This window comes from Prunus avium, chromosome 5, assembly GCF_965620075.1.
Source record: "Prunus avium chromosome 5, drPruAviu1.hap1.1, whole genome shotgun sequence".
Classification (NCBI taxonomy): domain Eukaryota; kingdom Viridiplantae; phylum Streptophyta; class Magnoliopsida; order Rosales; family Rosaceae; genus Prunus; species Prunus avium.
Window position 1 is genome coordinate 22,837,670 of NC_142288.1, and position 22,268 is coordinate 22,859,937.

General features: G+C 36.3%; 3 protein-coding genes and 1 pseudogene across 5 annotated transcripts; 2 read left to right on the forward strand and 2 right to left on the reverse strand.

Annotated features, from left to right (window-relative positions):
* Nucleotides 1–707: 707 nt before the first annotated feature.
* On the reverse strand, nt 708–4,652 carry LOC148294518 (uncharacterized). 3 transcript variants are annotated; one of them, XM_088252852.1, is made up of 5 exons: nt 4,442–4,652; nt 3,985–4,225; nt 2,677–3,371; nt 1,826–2,301; nt 708–1,071 (listed from the first exon to the last, which is right to left on the reverse strand). In XM_088252852.1, exons 3-5 carry the CDS (start codon nt 3,353–3,355, stop codon nt 1,042–1,044), a joined length of 1,185 nt encoding a protein of 394 aa, XP_088108978.1. In that variant the 5' UTR covers nt 3,356–3,371; nt 3,985–4,225; nt 4,442–4,652; the 3' UTR covers nt 708–1,041. The 3 variants fall into 3 exon arrangements, with proteins under 3 accessions (XP_088108978.1, XP_088108977.1, XP_088108976.1); XM_088252851.1 differs by having other exon boundaries at nt 2,677–3,442; nt 3,985–4,105; nt 4,442–4,651; XM_088252850.1 differs by having other exon boundaries at nt 2,677–3,442; nt 4,442–4,651.
* A 2,184-nt stretch (nt 4,653–6,836) lies between these two features.
* LOC148294519 (uncharacterized) lies at nt 6,837–8,850 on the reverse strand (annotated as a pseudogene).
* A 2,278-nt stretch (nt 8,851–11,128) lies between these two features.
* On the forward strand, nt 11,129–15,434 carry LOC110760627 (crooked neck protein, putative / cell cycle protein). Its single transcript, XM_021962928.2, has 8 exons — nt 11,129–11,292; nt 11,568–12,742; nt 12,862–12,927; nt 13,520–13,664; nt 13,765–13,983; nt 14,477–14,696; nt 14,806–15,001; nt 15,149–15,434. Exons 2-8 carry the CDS (start codon nt 11,586–11,588, stop codon nt 15,267–15,269), a joined length of 2,124 nt encoding a protein of 707 aa, XP_021818620.1. The 5' UTR covers nt 11,129–11,292; nt 11,568–11,585; the 3' UTR covers nt 15,270–15,434.
* A 2,384-nt stretch (nt 15,435–17,818) lies between these two features.
* LOC110760629 (uncharacterized) lies at nt 17,819–21,248 on the forward strand. The gene is made up of 2 exons (XM_021962931.2): nt 17,819–17,989; nt 18,599–21,248. Exons 1-2 carry the CDS (start codon nt 17,899–17,901, stop codon nt 21,010–21,012), a joined length of 2,505 nt encoding a protein of 834 aa, XP_021818623.1. The 5' UTR covers nt 17,819–17,898; the 3' UTR covers nt 21,013–21,248.
* Nucleotides 21,249–22,268: the final 1,020 nt, after the last annotated feature.

The window sequence follows — 22,268 nt, forward strand, 5'->3', positions numbered from 1 at the left end:
GTTTTTATTCATTTTTAAGATAAATTCAAACTGTTAGCTATAAAATAAAATTAAAAAAAGAAGAAGATAAATTTAAAGCTAAGAAGAAGAAGTGGCGCTCCAAGGTGCGCGTATATACAAGTCCAAGAAATGGGCTGCTGCACGTGCAAACCAACAGGTGGTCACGATTTTATCACGTGGCCCGTCATGGGTCCCGAGAGAGAGCTAAACAACGGTTCACCTATGCCACGTCAATACCCATTGTTGGGCCTAAGTGGTGGAAGCTACAAGTATAAATTTGGGTTGGGGCCCAGCCCAACTGTGCAAAAGGCTCAATTCCATCGGTACTATTTAGCTGTGGTTGGGCCCACATTTGGAAGTAGGAACCTGCAGACAAAACCTGATAGTTTTATGCAATCGTATTGGCACTCCGAAAAAATCATCATGCAAATTGGCCAAGCACATGATGACATTTTTGAATTGCTAATAACAGTTCCCTAAATTTACAATCGGAACTTGGCAGCTGCTCAAGCAATAACAGGCATTAATTTCAACCTGATTATCTGCTGCAATAGAAACATGAAAGTGCATGTTGGTATTGAAATTGCAACCTCATAGCGTTTGCCTGCTTTGGCTGCATAAAACTCACCATGTGCTCTAGTGCAACAGATACAAAAACCACAGAAACAATTTGCAATGGTGTGCTGCATGTTTGAATGGTTCAGAACTACAAAGCTAAGCAAGAGATATATAAATAGAAACTAGAGCAACCATAGCTGCAAAGTCAAATTAGTAAACAGATTAGTCACAACACCATTTCACTGACCAGCCCAATACGAAAACTGTCTACTACTCGGGTTTGTATTGCTCCCATCGAAATTATAAGTTCATAATTACAATATAGCAAAAGTAAAGGGCTCAGATCAAATTCTGTCAAGCATATAGCATATCTCAAAAAAGTGCTCAAAGTACCACTCATAGGTCTCTTGCAGTCACAAAGAAGTTCTCCAGCATACACCTACATCTCCTTGACAGTTCCGTTTTAGCCTCGCATATGGATCCTCAGATACAAGAATCTCTTGAAATGTATTCCTGAAGCATATGTGCAAAACCAAATTATACTAACACCAGTAAGAACAAGTACAAATGGCTGATCAAAGAGTACCACTCAACTATCAACAATACAAAACATGATAAATTTCGAAATAGTAGTCGATCACTCAAAATAAATATGTCCCACACATACAATACAAATTTCTCTTGTTGGAAACAATAAGGTTGAACCTCATTGATGATAAATTTCCTAGGATTTGGGAAAAGCTTAAAACCTGAGGCATCAACAGGGGAACAGGTATAAAAGGAACCTCCCCCTAAAATACCCCATTTTTTATTGCTGAATAGCTCAATTATTTTATGCTTTTTGTAACAAAAAGAATACAGATGCAGGTAAATGTATTCCAGGATCTGGATACAAACTTAAATCCAGACAGCAAAAGTAATTGTGAAAAAATATAACAGTTCATTTAGAAAGTAAATTAATACGATGTATATGTTCAAGTGTGTTGTAAGCCAACTGCACTTCCTTTGGTTTAGCATCCACTGGTACTCACAAATTTGTATTGTACAGCTCAAGTAACTAAGGAATGTTAAATGCATGAGGATATTCATTTGGAGTATAGCAGCACATACACACAAAGAAGCATAAACAGAATAAATGACCAGAACATTTAATGGCATGCAACTTAAATGACGTCTATTGTGAGCCAAGAGCAGAAACAACATTTGTCCCACTTTCAGGATTTTTCTCAAATGCATCAAGTAACAACATGTGTCATTTCTTATTTACCTTTCTTTCTTTGACCTTTTGCATCGCATAAGAGTATAAAAACTGACGTTTCTTGCCATCCTCAGAGAAATAAGAACTGGAACTAGAACTGCCACTATCACAATCAACCCTCGCCTCCGCAAGAGGCCTAATAAATTCCAATGACTTCTGTTCTGGCTCTATTTTTTCTTCAGCTTGTCTTAAATTCACTGGATCACGACTTGATGGGTCATTAGTAGTGGAAGTAACACCCGCTTCTGAGCAGTGATTCACCTTAGAACCAAAGGGTTCAAGGTTTAACTTAGAGTGTTGCTCCATCTCTTCAAAATTGTCATCACCATTCTCCTTATCACCACTGCTCAGAGATGAAGCACATTTTCTTTTGAGAAACTTTGGTTTCTTTTGTACCCCAGACAAACCTGAATTTTCTCTGGGTGCACAATCATCATCACTATAGACAATAAAACCAGCGCCTCCAGATGAAAATTTGCGAGCACCTGGCATGGAAGATTTATGTTAGGCATCGCAAAGACATTGGCAACAAGGTTCCAGGAAACTTTGAAGATGACAAATATAATTCGTTGCATATTTAGCAAAACATGTTAGAACTGGCCCTAAGAATAATCATATACACCTATTATCATTGTTGTACTACATTTATGATGTTCCTTTAAAGAGTATTCACAATTATTTTAATGACAACAAAGTTGTAATATCTATAACAGTACTAGCAATTAACCAAGGTACTTCAAAGTTCACACACACTGATGTATACTTCATAAAGCCTAACAAAACTCAAACAGTAAATTCAGTTAACCAACAGCAAGCAATTAGAATGGATTAAAATGACATATCATAGAGTTCTCTGATACCTGAATTTTGCTGATGTCCATTGCCTTTAGAATGCAAATGATCACTCAAAGGAGCGCTAGCTGCAACGCTTCCATTTTCATTCAACTCAACCACATTCTCTAAATCTATGACAGGGGAACAGGTTACACTACAATTGTCCTTTCTACCATCAACAATCATTCTACCATTTCCTCTTCTTCCTCTCATTTTTCTTGAACCCATACGCCTTTCATTCATCAATTCCTCTGTATCCTTCTCTAACCTTGAAATGTTGTTCTCCCATCTTGTAAAATTACTATGAAGCAAAGCCTCAAGCTTCTTCTTTTCTCTCTCCAACTCATCATTCTTCCTCCTGAGCTCCAACATTGTAACTTTATCATTGGATCCCACTCCCCTCATCACCTCCTCCAGTAGCTTCTTGTATCTCTCATTTGCTGCATTTCGCTCTTCCTCAAGGTTAAGCTTTTCCAACTTATCAAATTGATGTTTTTCCTCCAGCACTTCATTCTCACTCTTCAGCTTAATAATCTCCCTCTTTAGTTTAGTTTCTCTGGCTATTAATTTTTCTTCTACTTGGTCAAAATCAGAAGTCAGAAATGCCGATCTCAGCGTCGAAATCAAATGCGAAATGCTAGCAATATCATCTTCCACTTCATCTTGGCTGAAATTTCTACTCGTGGGTCGTGTCTGAAACCCCATTTTCACGCACAACTATCTGGAAAAAAAACAACTCTAGACTGACGCCTTATAAAGGAATTTGTTCAGTGAGGAAACATGTGCAAGTACCTACATCCAGAAACAAAAATAAGACTAAGACTATCAGAGCCATCAAACTATAAACTATAAACTATAAATCTAATTAAGCTGCAGTCATTCTGAAGTGAAATTCAAGCAGCAATCCATCAACCTTGAATGAAACATCTTCTGAATAAGAAAACCAGATTAAAATACATAAGTTACACATATTGGCAATCAGCAATTAGCTACTTAATTACAGACACTAATAAATGAATCATCTACCAAAACATTTATAAATTGAATTGTTTAAAAACACATTTAAAAAAACAATTTACTAATGTTACAGGACCTTTGATACTAATATGTATTATCCCTAGTGATGTCCAGTTCATCTTCTAAGAACATGCAACAAAAGTAGCCCAACATGTAATAACAAATAATTGGACTAATAAGCTTTAACTTCCTAGAAGACCAGCAGACTAAAACCAGCAACAACATTTCTTTTCCTTCATTTATCGGCATCCAAGCAGAGCATAAAATTAAAACTGAAAAAAAATAGGTAACAATGCTCCAATTAATTCATAGCTGACCTGATTTGGCTCCGAAAAAGCAGTTTCCACACCAGATGGCGAAGCCCGGAGGGTTCAATTCTCTGACGCAGTACACCTTAGAGGAAGTCAAAACTGGAAGAATCGTCGAGCTCAACCTAAGCTGAAGAATAAAGTGAAAAGAGAGCCGAAGTATGGTATCTTTTTGCCAGAAATGGAAAGCATATCTTTAACCCTCCCTTCGCTATATTCGGATAATTTAATGCTTTTCACGCACATCTATCTGGAAAAAAAACCCAAATCAAACCCAGAGAAACTACGAAAGTTGGAAGAGCTTAACTCAAAACCTAAAACCCAAAAAACCCACCAGCAAAGACAAAATCTTTGGTCACTTCAACTACCCAACAAGCCACAAAAATCAAGCAATGTAAAGAAAAATTAGGAACTCAACCCACATGATTTCAAAAACGAAAAAAGTTCAAGTCTTTGAGAAACTTACCAGAAACAGGCGACCCAACAGCGTGATCATGAGGAACTCCTTTGTTGGCAGAGATGGAGGCGTTGAGAAGTCTGAGGTTTTGGTTTTGAAACGACAGTAGGCTTCCGAAGCGTTGTGTTGTGGGAAATTTTTTTGAAAAAAGTTATGGAGGAATAAAAAAAAAATCGCGGGTTTTGTTTGTGAGGGATTTTGAAGCGAAGCAAGCAAGAGATGAGACTAGACTTGACATGACAATATTGTACATGACCCTTTAACACACGCAAATTCACAATATTGTCCGAGTTATCGTGTCGTGTTGATATCGTGTTGATCCCTAAATCCTAACGGGTCATGTCGTGTAAATTTGCGATTATCTGTTAATCCGTTAAGCTCAGAGGCATTTTTATAAATTTATATATTCCTTCTTCTTTATTCTCCTTCTCTTCCTCCCCCATTCCCCCGACTCTCCTACTATCTTTCTCTCTGTCGTGTGATTCGTGAAAAGTAACGGGTCGTGTTCGTGTTTGACATTTTCTATCCGTTTTCTTATCTTATCGTGTTTTGTCAACCTGTTAAGAAAAGCGGGTTAACACGAATGCAACACGAACACTACAAACACGACATGAATGCCACATCTAGAAGATACGATATGTCGTTTGATTCGTGAATTGTAACGGGTCGTGTTCGTGTTTGACATTTTCTACCCGTTTTCTTATCGTATCGTGTTATGTCAACTTGTTAAGAAAAACGGGTTAACACGAATGCAAGACGAACACTACAAACACGATAGGAATGCCACATCTAGAAGATACGATATGTCTACTATTTGGGTGGGTGAGTGTGCCATGCCGTGTGATGGTAAACATGAAAGTAAATTCATTTTCACTTTTTCTTTGGGTCATTTATTTTCACTTTATTTAATTGATTGTGCCAAAAGAAACAAAGTGGTAAAAGGTCATCTCTTTCGAACTACAACAATTAATTCACATTTGGGTAGAAATTAACTTCAATTGCTTGAAAATTGAAATGGTTTTGTCATCTTTTATAGGGTCATATATTGAAGGAGCCTCTCCAACCATGGCTACCAAATATGACCAGTCAATTTTTCAGGGAAATTGTTTTAATAGGATAGGTGGTTTTTATGTGCATATGGCAGCATGTGATCAGTGGCCAGTAGCAGCTCCATTTTTATGAAGCTTGAACATTTGACATGTGATGTAATTTTACCAGTCATCTCTGCACAGGAAGCATTGGTAAACTTGATGTCTTTGGCAGTTTGAAGTAGTTGGTTCTTTACAATAACCAAAATGCCATCAAAACGAAGCACAACGCACACATCTTACAAGTTCCAATATTCATAGCCAGATAATGAACTGTGCCTTGTCTTGTCTGATCAACTATCTTTACGTCAACTTTGTTTGAATTTTGAGGCTTGAAAATTTTATTCAGCCATTTCAAAACATAAGGAAGGAGGTTTCTCAAGTCTAATCAAATAGGATTTATTTGGAGATACCTCAATTTGTATGTCTTCACTCAATTGTATTGTGGTGCATTGACTCCTTGATTGAACTTAGTTTTGAGTTCTTGATTTTCTTTAATCAGCTCCATCTTTTCCTTCTTTAGGTTTTTCACCTCTTCCCTTTCAGCTTCCAGAGTCTGTTCCAGCTTTTTCACTACCCTTTCCACAGATTCAAAGAATGCTTTCTTCACAGCATTTAAGATCTCATTGTCCTCTTTCAGCTTTCTCTTTTCCTTCTTTTCTTCTTTTAGCTTTCTCTTCAATTTTTTTGCTTTCTCCTTCTTACTCTCTAACTTTTCAGTTAGCCTAATCACTCCTTGAGTTTTACCAACTTCCGCACTTGCATTTTGAATAGTTTCCCATAAATCTTCCGAGCTTTTTTCCAAGTTGACGTTGTTAAACCTTTTCAAAGTAGTGGGAGTTGGGAGGAATTCCTTTTTTGTCGTTTGAGCTCGAAGTTCGTCTTCCAATAATCCCATTGTATCATCACACACAATTTCCCCTTCTTCTCCATTTTCTCGTCCATGACTTTTAGTTTGTTCGAGTGTTTCTTTATTCCTTCAAAAAATCATTCATATCAAAAGTTGTTTGGTTATCGAAAATGTGCAAACTACACAATACATTAGATAAAACTAAAATGAAAATGTAGATTATCAAATTGCTATATAATTTTCGACTCCACTGATTTTTTCATGTATAATCCTTGGAAGATAATATAAAAATTGAATGATTCCGATCACTAATTTATATCCCATAAGTAGGGATCCCTACAATATAAAGCCATTTCAAACATAAAGAAAGAGTTCTTCTCTCAATAGGATGATGAAAACTAACTAAACCATATAGATAAAGCATGTAATAAAACAGAGCAAAATATAAAAAATATCAGGTACACCCTCATTGTGCAGATACATTCCAAGACATAAAATGCTCAAAAGGCCCAAATTCCTCAATTGATATAACTTCTTCATCCACAAATGCCTGCAGGATTGGCATCAGATTGAGCATTTTCCTTTTGTTTCTTTTTTTTCCATGTTCTACTTTCCTTTTCTTTTTGCCCCCTTGTTCATACTCAAACTAAGGATCTAATCCCCTCGTTATGAAGCTTTTCTCAAGTCTTGCCAAATAGGATTGAAAGGGAGATACCTCCATTTGCATGTCTGCTCTCAATCGTGTACAGGTGCATGGAGTCCCATGATTGAGTTGATCTCTCAGTCCTTGGTTTTCATTAATTAGCTGCATTTTTTCCTTCTTTAGATTTTTCACCTCTTCCCCTTCAGCTTCAAGAGTTTGTTCCAGCTTTTTCACCACACTTTTCATAGACTCAAATAATGATTTATTCTCAGCATTTAAGATCTCAATGTCCTCTTTCAGCTTTCTCTTTTCCTTCTTTTCTTCTTTTAGTTCTCTCCTAAATTGTTTTGTTTTTTCCTTCCTTATCTCTAACTTTTCAGTTAGCCTATTCACTTTTCCTTAGAGCTTTTGCAACTTCCGCACTTGCATTTTGAATAGTTTCCCATAAATCTTCAATTTTTTTCTCCAAGTCCTCATTGTCGTTGTTCAACTTTTTCGAAAAAGTGGCAGCTGGGGGGAATTCCTTTTGTGTCTTTTGAGCTCGAAGTTCGTAATCCAATGAGCCCACTGTATCATCAAACACATTTTCCCCTTCTTCCCATTCTTCTCGTCCATCACTTTTAGCTTCTTCGATTGTTTTTTGATTTTCTTCTTTTTCTTCTTATTCTCCTTGTCCTTCTTAAAGCTCAACTGAAGAGTTGCATTATGCAGACAAATAGAATATCAGCATCTACAAGTAATTCCTTGTGCAATAGTGTATGTGCTACGACATCACAATTACAACTACACTGTATTGTATAACAATCATTATGTAAATGCTAATATATTATAAAGTATAAATTTACCTGAATGTCTGCCACATCTATCAGTTTCAGTTTCAAGTGTAGCTCATGCATTCTCCATTTTACGAGAGCTGGTGTGTGTCCCTCCCTTCCTTTGATTGGTTGTATAAGGTTTGTTTTCTCACACAACCAAAGCTGTTATGATAAAAATGAAAAATAATTATAATCGTGGATGTAGACACTCTTAAGCATTAGGAAGATAAGTGTGCGAAATAGTATGTCAATTACCATTATGACAACCACACATCCAGGAACAGAACACGACTTCAACTGGCTGGCCTTTGTTTTCAATGCCCTGTGTAGAATGTCAACCGCTACTTTTGCCCATGAATATCTTGAAATATTTTCTAAATCTTCACAATATTGTATAACAATCCATGTCGCCATGTGGTTTGAGTTACATAATAAGAAGGTAATACATAATTCTATTAAAATCCGACGTACAACATCCTCTGCATCTATTTTTCTTTTCCCTTTCAATGCTTCTTTCCAAAGCAACATCCACCATTTTTTTGGACACTAATCTGACGTTGAAATATCTTTCCGTAAAATCTGATTTGTATCCCCTTGATCCTTCTACTTCTTCACCTTCTGGTGGAAGTCCCAAATTTTCAGCAATGTCTTCTGTTGTCAACGATGCAGAGGTGCTACCAAAATTAAAACTCATTGTTCTTGAGTTGTAGCAGTTGATGATGTTATGGATGTCACTCTCCGATTTCCAGCACTGATCTTTAGAAATCATCCCATTGTAAAATGCTGATATTAGTGGCCAAAATGGAGTTTGTTGAAGCAACTCCAAGTGCCCTTTGGTGAAGCGTCCTTAATTCTTTGCATTGTGTTGAAAAATGACTGCATATTACAACGGTATTGCGCATATTCTTGTGTTCTTCCCCCCTTTCTTCTTTCCTTTCTTCTTCCTTCCCATAATCTTCTTTTTCATGTTCTTCCTCTTCATCTGCTTCTTTGCCACCCTTGTATAACCTACCTACATACATACGTACATACAATGTAAGATGACTTATGTGAGTTGGCATAATCACATGTTGTGTTTATCATATTAGAACAAGATAATAGGGTTTGTATTTATCAGTTGTATTAAGACTCATGTTGTAATCCTATGTGATGTTGATATGCTCCTAGTCCTAGAGATGTATTCTTACATGCAGTATCAGAGCCAACTCAACATCCTTAGGGTTTGATTTTTAATATCCTTCAATGAAACTCAAATGAGATGGATAAAATGGCACGAGTTTTGTTTTTGCTATTAACATGTCGTTTTTGTGTTTTCAATTTTGGTTTTGCTTCCGCAATTATTTATGATTTCATTCACCAGTTTTTGTTTTGGCTTATTGTGTAGTATCTTTTTCAACAACTCGACCTCTTGGTTGTTCACTTCGTATTGGATATTGATGGGTTTTGGCTATGAATTTAGGGTTGCTCACTTCGTATTGGATGTTGGATTTGACTTGAAATGATTACTCAGTACTTCAAATCTTTTGCTTTTGTTGTTTAGATATTTTCTGTTGTCTATTTTGACTTCTTCTCGTCGTCTATTTTGTCAATTTAACTATTTTTTTTTTTGTCATCAATGGACATAAGACACTTTGATATATGATTCTTTTGATCATTATGTTATTATTTTGCTTTGGGTTAATTTATTTCTTGGCACAAGTCAGAATCTCTGTACCATGAATTTTTTTCAATTGATGTACTTAAGCCTCCTACAGAAACGAGACTTCCCAAATTCATGGCGCTCTCCCTTGTCCTTATGCTCTATTTGGATCACTTTAAGATTCACACTGAAAAGTTGCAGTCATTGAAAACTTTGTATTTGCTCAAAGCTTTTCTTCTTTTACATTCTATTTCTATGTATGAATTAGTTCTTTTTTATAATGAACTAACTTTGCAGGAGCCTTTTTCATGATTTGAATCAATATATCTAGTATTGACACATTTCCATTTTGATGTTGGTTTCCTAATGAATAAAACCAACTATATTCATCAATAATGTTGATGATGAATATGTCATTCCATGACACAAATCAACTTTTGATGTTGGCTTATTAAGTATCGAACCAACTATTATGGTATATTCGTTCGTCACTAACGTCACTAATGAATATTGTCCGCCTATGACATAAGGTATAATTTAGTTTAGTTTGAGTTTTACTCATTCTATTGATGTGACTGAGATGCTACTTAATTTGTTTGTGCTTGATTGCATCATTTTTCAATTAGTATCAAATCTCATGTTTTTCAATTGATTTGGTTGATCTATCCTCCTCATAAATATGATTTTTTTTCAAATTGAGTTACACATACCCCAAATCTTATATCTAAGTACCTCATCCAAACATAGTATAAAGGAACTATAAATAATAAATTAGCCATATGTTAAACAACTGCTTGCTTCTTTTGTTCACAAATATAATCTTGGGTCTGATCTCTTTTATTCATAAACGATGAAGACAAAACAATCCATAGATAGGTTATAAAAGAAATGTATTTGGATTGGGGTAAGTACAAATCTTAGGGGTAATCAAGAAATGTAATTCTTTACCAATTTCATGAAACCGATGATAATCAAGTGACTACTCATCTTCCTCAAATTGATTTATTTGCTCCTTTTCACCAATGAGATTGCTAATTTCAACTACAAGAGGTATAAGAACAAGTTATTGGTTTTTAACTACGTGTTTTGGTGTTGATCGATTATATACACTAGCTTTTTTGCACGCGGAAAACGCATGTAAAATAACTTTTTTTAATTTAGCGCGCTACACATGACTTATAATTATTATTATTTTATCTTTTTGCAATACTATTTTTCTAGAGGCCCATCTTCAATCGGGCATAATTAAGGTTAAAGACGGACTTTTAGAAAAATATAATTACAAAAAAATGGTTTTTTTGTTTTTTTTTGTTTAGGTCATTCTTGAACGTTGGAACTATTTTTTCTTCTTATTTTTTAGCCTTTGTGTTGAAACAATTAATGCATTAGGAGTGTAAATGACAGATCTATTAAGCTGTGATACTTTATTTCCAGAATTTTTTTCTTTTTTTGAGTAATTCATTTCAAGATTTCTTTGACAGCAGATATAGATATATTATTTTAACTTTTAGTTTTTATTTTAAAAAATAATATATTATACAATAAAAAGTAAATAAAATGATACACATTGATTTTTAAATCAGTTTTTCTAAACCTTAGATTTAGAATTTTAGATGACCACAAGAGGGGGAACGGGGCCGTTTTGAATAAATAGAAAAAGCTAAACCCATGAAATTTTATGCGCGCACATCCCCCGACTCCCTTCTCCTACACGAGGCTCTACGAGCACCCTTCCCTCTATTTCTGAAACCCTATCGGCCATCTCTTCTCATCTCTCCTGCAAGTCTCAACTCTGCAACTGCGAGACCTTTTAACCAAAATCCAGGTAAAACTAAAATCTTCTATTCAATACTAGGATTCTAATTTGCTTTTCTTGTTCTTGTAAAATACGAAATTAAGTAATTAATACGAATTCTATACAATAAATACCATTCGAAGCATTGAAATTACTTCTCCAATTGAAATTAACAATATTTTCAGTCTGTTATTTAGATGCGGAGATGTTTGCTGAACTTAATCGCCTGCTATTGATGAATGCATACGGAAATTTTGCAAAACATTGTGAATTTTTAGATTTTGACTGCATTATGTTTGTTCCAGGCGAATAAAACCCAAGCAATGGGTTCCTTCAAGGACGCAGACCCAACCCTAGGGTTCTTAACCCGTAAGGAAACTGAGGTCAAGCTACCACGACCCACTAGGGTTAAGAACAAAACCCCAGCCCCTGTTCAAATCACCGCAGAGCAAATCCTCCGTGAGGCACGTGAACGCCAGGAGGCTGAAATCCGACCTCCCAAGCAGAAGATCACTGATCCCACTGAGCTCGCTGATTACCGTCTCCGGAAGCGCAAGGAATTCGAAGACCTAATCCGGCGTGTGAGGTGGAATGTCAGTGTCTGGATCAAGTATGCGCAGTGGGAGGAGTCCCAGAAGGACTTCAAACGTGCTCGCTCTGTTTGGGAGCGTGCTCTTGAGGTTGATTACCGGAACCACACCCTGTGGCTCAAGTATGCCGAGGTGGAGATGAAGAACAAGTTCATCAACCATGCTAGGAATGTGTGGGACCGTGCTGTCACGCTCTTGCCTAGAGTTGACCAGCTGTGGTACAAGTACATTCACATGGAAGAGATTATAGGGAATGTGGCTGGTGCTCGACAAATATACGAGAGGTGGATGAATTGGATGCCAGACCAGCAAGGCTGGCTCTCCTTCATCAAGTTTGAGCTTCGGTATAATGAAGTGGAGCGTGCTAGAGCGATTTTTGAGCGGTTCGTACAATGTCATCCGAAAGTTGGTGCTTGGATTCGGTATGCCAAGTTTGAAATGAAGAATGGTGAGGTTGTGAGGGCGAGAAATGTATATGAGAGAGCAGTGGAGATCCTGGCTGAGGATGAGGAGGCCGAGCAGTTATTTGTGGCTTTTGCGGAATTTGAGGAGCGGTGCAAAGAAACTGATCGAGCAAGGTCTATTTATAAATATGCACTTGATCATATACCCAAAGGAAGGGCCGAGGATTTATATAAAAAGTTTGTGGGTTTCGAGAAGCAATATGGAGATAGACAAGGCATTGAGGATGCGATTGTGGGAAAGAGGAGATTTCAGTATGAAGATGAGGTTAAGAAGAATCCTCTTAATTACGATTCCTGGTTTGATTATATAAGGCTAGAAGAGAGTGCTGGAAATAAGGACAGAATTAGAGAGGTTTATGAGCGAGCTATTGCTAATGTTCCTCCGGCTCCAGAGAAGCGGTATTGGCAGCGCTACATTTATTTGTGGTATGTGGTACATATGCTGAGTCTTGGTTAATTAGTAATTATGCTTATGATTTGAATTCCTTGCTGCTTCTTTTGTTTGAATAATTGTTGCTGATTGTTTGTTTCTTCTGTAATGTTAGGATCAATTATGCGCTATATGAAGAGCTTGATGCTGGGGACATGGAACGTACACGAGATGTATATAGGTATGCCTAATTTGTTCAACTATGGTTTTTTTGATGTACATAGAGATTATTTTATTCCTGAACCCTGCCATATTTTTCTTTTGCAACTAGTCAACTTAATAAGGATACGTGAATAATAAATAAATGTTGTTCGTCAGTACATGAATTGATGCTGTGCTCTGGTACTGAAAAAAAGAAGTTATATTTTAGATGTTTGTTTTACTAGGATAAGCTTGAAAACTATTACCCAAATGCAACTCATATTTTACATTTGAATAATATAGGTAACAAATTTGTCCCTTTGGCTAACTTGTATTTACCATTTTAGTTTATCATGACAATGTTAGGACTGATGAGCTTGTCAGTTATGTAGTAATCATGATTTCTTGTAGTTAGTTTTTGTAAACGTGTTTTTGTTGCACAATCATTTTGATGGTTTACAATTTGGAGATTGTGCAATTCATACTTCAATTATTCAGTGAAACTTTTCATGCAAACTAAAACACATTATTGACATGTATAGATTTTCATTTGTTTCCTCTGATATTATTAATTTGAGTGGACACATCCTTAAAACATTGACCAGATTTCTCACGAGCTAGAAATTTTACAGGGAATGCCTTAAGCTGATTCCTCATAGGAAGTTTTCATTTGCAAAAATATGGCTTCTCGCTGCCCAGTTTGAGATACGACAGCTGAATCTCAAGGGTGCACGCAAGATCCTCGGTACTGCAATAGGCCAAGCACCTAAAGATAAGGTAATGTATATTTATCAATACATATATTCATTTTAATCAAGTCCATTTAACAAGTCAAAATGTATTGTTAAGTATTCATAATATGCTACCTTAAAAACAGATATTTAAGAAGTATATTGAGATCGAGCTGAACCTTGGGAATTTTGATCGATGTCGGAAATTGTATGAAAAGTATCTGGAATGGTCTCCAGAAAATTGCTATGCATGGACCAAGTATGCAGAGTTAGAGAAATCGTTGTGCGAGACAGAACGAACCAGGGCGCTTTTTGAACTTGCCATTGCCCAACCAGCACTTGACATGCCTGAGTTGTTGTGGAAGGTATAAGCATAGCGACATCCTTATTTGTAAACATATATAAGCTACAACTCTTTTTGGTTGAATTTTGATAGTTTCTTCTGGAACACATTTACCTTTCTGCACTTTTGCACTCTTCTATGATGTTTCATTACATATAATATACCATGCTTGTTAGTTGCACCGGTTCCATGCACAGTTTTGGTTCTTGACTCTTAAAACTTGAGTTGGAAGAAATAATAGAAGCAACACCATTTTAGGCACCTATTATTCTCCTTCACATTGAAGTACATTTCTTTTATAACCTATCTATGGATTGTTTTGTCTCCATCGCTTATGTTTCGAGACAGAGAAACAATTTCTTTAGCTACTGAATATAGGAAATGTGACTTGGTTATAGGAAAGTTTCAAGATAATATATATTTGTTGACGAAGGTTAATATTATTAATTTGTTCTGTACAGGTTGATATGACAACATTATATTTGTTACTAATTTGATTGATAATTTGATAACAGGCATACATTGACTTTGAACTATCAGAGGGTGAATTTGAGAGAACTAGAGAACTTTACGAGAGACTCCTAGACCGGACAAAGCACCTGAAGGTGTGGATCAGTTATGCAAAATTTGAGGCGTCTGCTATAGTGGAAGATGGTGTGGATTCAGATGCGGCAGAAGATCAGGCCCAGGATTATCCTCGTGAACAAAAGGAGCAATGTGTTCAGCGTGCTCGAAGTAAGCAGTTGTCTAAAAGATAGAATATTAATATGATAGTTGGCTAATTTATAGTTCCTTTACAGTTGAGAAAGTCTCACCCTTAATTTCTGTTTATCTGTAACATCAGGGGTTTTTGAGAAAGCTCTCAACTATTATAGAACTTCAGCTCCTGAGTTGAAGGAGGAAAGGGGCATGCTGCTTGATGAATGGCTAAATATGGAGGCTTCCTTTGGAGAGGTAGGTGATGTTAGCTTAGTCCAATCTAAGCTACCAAAGAAACTGAAGAAGAGGAGGTCAATAATAACTGAAGATGGGCCTGCTGGGTACGTGACCAACTCACATTTTTCGTTCTCTTATTTTACTTTCTTGTTTATGAAAATGCGGCAGAGTTTTGATTTTATTGTGTTCAAGTCCATTTGGCGAGCTGATTTTCTTATTGATATGTTAACCAATGTCTTGGAACTTGCCAGGTATGAGGAGTACATAGACTACATGTTCCCAGAAGAAGCGCAGACATCGAACCTCAAAATATTGGAAGCGGCCTACATGTGGAAGAAGCGGAAGGTTTCTTCTGATGACGATGAGGACTAGGATTTTTTGTTTTTTTGCACTTTGTAGCTCTTCTTTACTGTGTAAATACGGAGAAGTGTTGCTGAACTTGTTTAAATCTACAAATGCATCTCATGGCATGGGACTTCCCTTTAAAAAAGAAGAAAAAGAAAAGAAAAGAGAGAATAGTAATTGTACTTTGGCTAACTCCTGCGATGATTTTGAAATGATTCTTGCACCAGTGCCTACTGATTGGAATTATAAGGGTTACAAATGGGCCCTTTTTGCCCTTATCTTGCACTTACAAAAGGGTCCCCATCACGCCCTTGTCCATTTATCAATGGTTTCTGATGCTGGTGAGGTCATTGAACTGTCTACTCTGCCCCTGTTCCTTTCTTGCACTTTGCCTTTCATGGTTTCCTCTTTTCTCGTTGATTTTGACATTTAGACCGTCTAGCAGACAATGATATATAATATAAACTACAAGATAAGATTATGGTTTCATGGCCATAATTATTGGAGTTACATATGGACATAAAAGATTAGAAATGCCCATTAAAACTCATTTAAGTCAGACAACCCTCTAAGCCCATGTGTCTCTCTCTGCTCCCTGTCTTTTCCATTGGCCGATAATTATAAATTTATTTCATAATTCTTCTTGCTTAATTGAAATTCTTGAACCCAACTAGCTCTGAAGGTACATCTCTCGTTTCAATGTTGAAAGAGATTTCAAATTCGAGTATTCTCTCTTTCGTCAATAAGAAAATTTAAAACTTGATTAACGCCATGCTTAAATTGGGCGAATGCCTTCATGGACAAATAAGGCTCATGATAAATTTTGTGCAGACACTTGTACTCGAAGGATATTAATTGAATACGAAATGAACGGTACAACAATCATTTAGGTATATGTATGAATTTCACACATACATCAAAGACAAACATCGTAAATTTATATTCATAAAAAGTTGACAGTCGCTCACTTGTGTCGTGTGCCAATCTTCTAAATGAGAAATGTTTCAGAGGAGAAAATCGCACAGCAAATAACAAAATATTTTATAAAGAATACTGATTTTCCCACTCTATTTTTCTAAACAAAAAGGAGTGTACGTGGATAAATGGAGAGTGAGATTTTCCTTTATAACAAAGAGAAGCGCGAACAGAACATTCTCATAAGCAAAAGGGGTTTAAGCCGGCGGGAAATAACGCACGTGGCACTCAGAGAATGAGTGTCTGATAATGCCAAGTGTTAACCTCTCGCGCTTTTTTGGTCCTGAGATCGCGAGAAACTGAGACATTGATTTCCAGTGATTTCTTGTGGTAATTACAAGCAAATCAAAGGGTGCTTCCCTCAAAAGAAGCGCCAATATTTCGTTCTCCATGTAGGACAAAAGGAATGAACAATAAAAAAAATCCCAAGGGAGTTACAGTTATTTCCTTTCCCCATTTCAATTTTAACCTCCCAAAATTTCTGGTTTCTTCTCTTTTTTTTTCTTTTTTTTTCTCTCCCAAAATTCATCTTCATTTCAATTAAAATATTTCTTTTTAGATCAGCTGGGTTCAGATAATCGGCTGGGTGAAAATGGCATTCCATTTGCAGGTAAATTTTTATTTTTACAGATTTTCTTTCTTGTAAATATTTGCAGATAATTTTTTATTTTTACTGCATGATTTGCTTTAAAGAGGAAAGGTAATTATTTGCCTTATTGATCCCTTAATTGTGAATAAAGATTCAAATTGCAATTTAGTTTTTTTTCTCTCTCTGATTTGATGGTATCTATCATCTAGCTGCTATGAATTGGTAAATCATAAACTTGCTTACAAGCTAATTTTTCTTAATTATGTCCCTCTTTTTTAATCATTAAAAAAAACATATGCAATTGAATACCAAGAAACAAACTTCATCTTGTCTAAGCTGGAAAGAAAACCAAAAAAAATAAAAAATAAAATATATATTTTGGAAAACTTAAGAGCAACAAGGGAAAGGTAAGCACCAACCCAACATTTCTTTCAAGCTTTATTGAAAAGGGGTTCTATCTTTCTGATATTGGTAATAGCTAGGGAAGAGGTGTCAATTTGCTATATGTAAATATGGAGGAAAGAGCTTTTCCTTTTTCTTGTAGATTATGCAAAAAATTCTTGAATTTGGTGGCCCCATCCTATTTCATGTCGACATCTCAGACCTAATGCTTCTTATAGGGACCATTCTTGTTTTTTTTTGGCTGGGCAATGTAAAGTTTTTTTTTTTTTTTTTTTTTTCTCAACTGCATAAAATTTATTGTTTTTGCATATATACATTGTCAAAGATTTTGTGATTTATTCTTTATTTTTTTTTATACAAGAGATATTCTACTTTAATCTAATCTAAACTTCAAATAGAGAGATTCAAACTCGGATGCAGAGTGGGGAGCACATCTTCTCTAACCAACTTGACTAAAGCCTTAAACAGCCCTTTTTATTTAATGAGATTTTATTTTGTATTATTCAAAAAGAGGGAAGTTGTGTAGAGGGGAACAAAGGACGTTATAGCAGAAGCTTAATTTGGATTGAAACTAAATTTTTTTTTTCTGGTTTGTTTTTCAGGTCTTCAATATGCTGTGCTCAGAATGTATAGTGCCTTGTGCTTGTGTGTGCTAATTTATGAGTATTTACTGAAATATCCAAAATAGATATGATAAAGCATCGCTGGAGGGAGCTAGCTAAGTCCTTTGGGAATCATGTTGATCCTGAAAAAACGGAACAATTGAAGAGGACTAAATCAGGTGCAACTTCTCTCCTATCAACCTTGATCTTTGAATAAAATGGTGGTAAAAAAATTAGATGTATGAATCTCAAAACAGAATGCATTTCAATGATCTACTTCCAAAACCACAAACTTGTTTATTTTCTTGGGGACTTGTAAAGCTTTTTTGCGTTGCAAATGTATAATATAGTATCAAGTTCCTGTTTCTGCTGTGCTATAATATAGAACCAAACCAAGAAAGCTTCTGCAACCGTGTCGAAAAGATCAATGACTCATTAGTATTTCTGAACTTGGTCATCGACTATGAGTCGATGTGGTCTTGCAGGCAGATTCAGTATCTCGAATTCAAAATATATGGCACCAGTTTTTCTGAAAATTCCAGTACTGCATTGGCTTTTATCATTATCAACAACCATTGTAGGATTATAAATTAATAGGTTGTTGCCCTTATATTGTTACCATTTTCGCACAATGATTCGTGTCATAGTGGAAAAAGATCACTGTCTGATTCATGTGCTTAAATTTGAATTTCCTCCCTGATTTTGAGAGTTGGTATATATTATTCTTTTCTGTTGGCACTTCAGTTGATGTTAGTTTTTTTATTTAGAAGATTTTATGTTATCTGCAGAAATTGAAAACAATGTGACAAGGATCTTCAAGCTTATAAAAAATGAAGAGCAAGGAAAGAAAGAAGACAGTCGAAAAGATTCAAAGAACGAGTCGGAACTTGTTGGACTCATTGAGAACTTCTACCAACAGTACCAGTCACTATATGCTTTGTATGATCATCTAGTAGGAGAGTCAGGGAGAATTGTTCGTGGCAAAAAAGAGAGAAAAGGTTTTGCCTTGTCTCCCTCCAGCTCAGATTCTGAATATTATTCCTCAGAGGACGTTGAAGGTAACAATGCCAAATTGGAAAATGAGCATCAGAAGTTGGCAGACAGCATTAAGCATGAAGCTAACACTGAGAATTCAGAAGTAGCTGATCTTAAGGAAAAACTGGTCTCTAGAAATGAAGAAAAGGAAGCTATAAATTCAGAATATATGGAAGCATTGAGAAAAATAAGACAAGCAGGTAATATTGACAAAGATCTCAAGAATGAAATGGACGAAAGAGTAAGGGAACTTTCAGCTCTTGTTGAAGCGCACGAGGCTCATGGGAACGAATCATCAGCTCGGGTGAAAGAGTTAGAGGGCCAGTTAACTGGCTTTAAAATTGAGTTGGAATCCTTGTGCTGTCAGAAAAGAGATTTGGAAGCATGGAAAGAAGGCAAGGCTGCTGAAGCTAAACAGCTAGGAGAGAAAAATATTGGACTGCATGCTCGGGTTTTGGAACTTGAGATAGGTTTAAAAGGAAAAGAAGATGAAATATCTGATCTCCAGAAGAAACTCAAGGAAAATGAGGACAGTTCAACATCAAAAGTTTCAGACTTGATGGCACAGGCCAGCAATCTGCAAGTTGAAGTTAATTCGTTGCGTTCGCAAAAAGGTGAACTGGAACAAAAGATGGTGAGTAAAAAAAATGAATCACTGGCTCAAGTGAAGGGCTTAAGGGATCAGATCAATGGTGTGCAGAAGGAATTAAAGTCCCTACGCCAGCATAAAACCGAATCAGAAGCACAATTGGATAAGAAGAACAAAGAAATTTCCAAACACTTGCTTCAGATAGAAAATCTGAAAGAGGAACTAAATAGAAAGGACACAATTGAAATGAAAATGATGGATGATAGACAATGTCTTCTTGAGAGGATGAAGGAGTTGGAAATGCAAATGGACTCTCGACGCAGCCAAAGGAAAAATTTGGAAAAGCAGATAAAAAATAGAAACCAGGAGAACAATAAGTTGAGACAGGAAAATGAGGGTCTGCTTTCTAAAATTTTTGAGTTGGAGAGAACACTGAATGAGAGAGGGGATGAGTTTTATGCTCTTCATAGAGAATGCGAGGATGGAAAGAATGAATCTTCTACTCAACTTACGGATTTAACAACACAGGTCAGCAATTTGAAACAGGAATTGGATTCCTTGCAGACTAAGAAAAGCCAGTCGCACTTGCAGATTGAGAAAGAGAGCAGACAATATTTTGAAAGGCTGGGTGAGATGGAAAATCAAAACAGTAAATTGACAGGAAAGATAGCCCGGATTGAGAGAGAGAACAGAAAATATTTGGACAGACTAACTGAGATGGAAAATCAAAACAATAACTTGACAGTTAAGATTTCCGAACAGCAGCGAATTCTTAAGGAACAGGAAGATACTATCAGGAAGTTCAATAAGGATCATAAACAAGCTAAAATTTGGTTTCCGTCGTCCAAATTGAATCTACAAGTAGCAGAAAGGAAGATGGAAGAATTGGCAGAGAAGTACCGGATTAATATTGAAGATAACGTCCGCCTCTTGTACCAGAGAATCCGAGTAGCAGAACAAATACACAATGAGAATAAAGAAGGCTACAAGAAGATGAAAGATTGGTATGAGACAGAAATTAGAGGTCTTAAAGAAAAGCTTGCAACTTATGAAGATCCGGCCAGAAAGATGAAGGAAATATCAGAAACAGCAAAAGGCACATTCCAAGGACTGGACTTGGTGGTACTGAAGTTTGAGGAGGGCCATAAGAACTTTCTGAACCAGATTTCCAAAATGTCGAATGATCTTGAGTCTGCGAAAATGTGGGTTACAGGGACAGCACGTGAGATCAAACGATTAAGGCACAATGTAGAATGCTTGGCCACACAACTGAATGAAAAAGAAGAACAAGAGGGTGTGTTAAGAGACAAAGTTTGTGAGTTAAAAGTATCGGCAAGCAAGGAAGCTGAAGAGAAGTTGAACATGACGAAAGGCTTGAGCCAACTTGAGGAGCAGGTGGGAAATCTGGAGAGGGAATTGAAGGACAAGGATGAAGACTTATTGATCCTTGGAGAGGAGAAGAGGGAAGCCATAAGGCAGCTCTGTGTCTTGATTGATCATCACCAGAGCCGCTACGATGATCTTAAGGAAGCAGTCTCAAAGAGGTCAGCTGCTGCTAGGAGCAGGGCAGTTACTTAGGCTCTAAGGCAAGGGCCATTGTTATGATATGTTTGTTTAGCATTAATATATAAACCTTATTCAATTTATTCATTCCTTCCCACAAGGAAAGTGGATGTGTTGCTTAGCATTGGCTAATAGCTCACCAAAAGAGTGGCAAAAGCTTTCCTTATTCATGATCTACATTGAATTCATGGGATATATGTATACATAATTTCTCATTTTTGAATTTAACAACTGTCGTTCATGAGATTTGAACTCAGCACATCCTCCAACAAAATGGAGATTGGACTCCATTAGACCAAATGATCATTAACAAATGTGTATATAGTTTTCCGAGTTTTCGTCCGAAATGACTTCAATAATGTGATCACTCAAAGTTTCACTTCTCTTTTCCTTTTCATTTTTCTGGTAAAATTACGTAGTGGGGGATATGTTATTGGAAGGGTTCAGGATTGAATCACCTTGAGCAAATGGACAAGCACCATGTCCAAATAGTGAGTCAGTTTCCTATGTAAACTCTTCAAAGACTATTTCTCCACATCACTGTCCATCATATCAATTTATTCCCCAAATTTGTTTTGTCGCATGTTGTTGTCAATTTTGCAATGACTTTAATTTAATGTACATGGGTCATGCCATCTCCGTTTGAACCTTAAACAACATCAGGACAGCCTACGTTAATACGATTGGAAGAACAAAATCACCGTTTTGAAGCAAAAAAATAATTGGACCCCATTCTTTTTATAAACTTTAACTAAATTTTATAGGCAATGCAGATTTTTTAATGTCTTCAATCCTCTCTTGAACTCCATTGCAGATATGGGCTGTAATTGTCTCGAATTTTCTAGAAGTGGATTATTTATAGGGATGACAATTTCCTCCGTCAACCCAAAACTTTCCCCCAAATCTGTTAATTCATTTATCTTTACGTTTTTCTTTGGAAATGAATTGTGTTATTTCATAATTTTATGTTGTTATACAACAAATTGCATAGTTAATGTATAATTTTCTTCTAGATACCTATTAGACCAAACGAGAATGAGGTTTGAACTCTGATCTTGAACGCATATAATGTAGTTTTTGTTGTTGTTAAGAATGAAGGAAGTGGAAGTTCCACCCAAAACCAATTACGCGTGTAATGTAATTTACGATGAGATTCCATTTAACCCGCTAAGTATAAGAATGGGAACAACAAACCCGAACCCGTCATACGTTGTTGGTATCCCTAACTGAAAGCTGGATCATTGTCCAAAACCACAGTAAGCCCACTTCAT

Bases quoted from the DNA above. Each gene is read 5' to 3' on its own strand.
- LOC148294518 (XM_088252852.1), bottom strand. From the start codon at position 3,355: ATGGGGTTTCAGACACGACCCACGAGTAGAAATTTCAGCCAAGATGAA. The intron at 2,302-2,676 runs GTATCAGAGAAC...CTTCCATGCCAG, and splicing joins TGGACATCAGCAAAATTCAG to GTGCTCGCAAATTTTCATCT. The intron at 1,072-1,825 runs GTAAATAAGAAA...CATATGCTTCAG, and splicing joins AAAAGGTCAAAGAAAGAAAG to GAATACATTTCAAGAGATTC.
- LOC110760627 (XM_021962928.2), top strand. From the start codon at position 11,586: ATGGGTTCCTTCAAGGACGCAGACCCAACCCTAGGGTTCTTAACCCGT. The intron at 12,743-12,861 runs GTATGTGGTACA...CTGTAATGTTAG, and splicing joins CAGCGCTACATTTATTTGTG to GATCAATTATGCGCTATATG. The intron at 12,928-13,519 runs GTATGCCTAATT...GAAATTTTACAG, and splicing joins CGTACACGAGATGTATATAG to GGAATGCCTTAAGCTGATTC.
- LOC110760629 (XM_021962931.2), top strand. From the start codon at position 17,899: ATGATAAAGCATCGCTGGAGGGAGCTAGCTAAGTCCTTTGGGAATCAT. The intron at 17,990-18,598 runs GTGCAACTTCTC...TGTTATCTGCAG, and splicing joins ATTGAAGAGGACTAAATCAG to AAATTGAAAACAATGTGACA.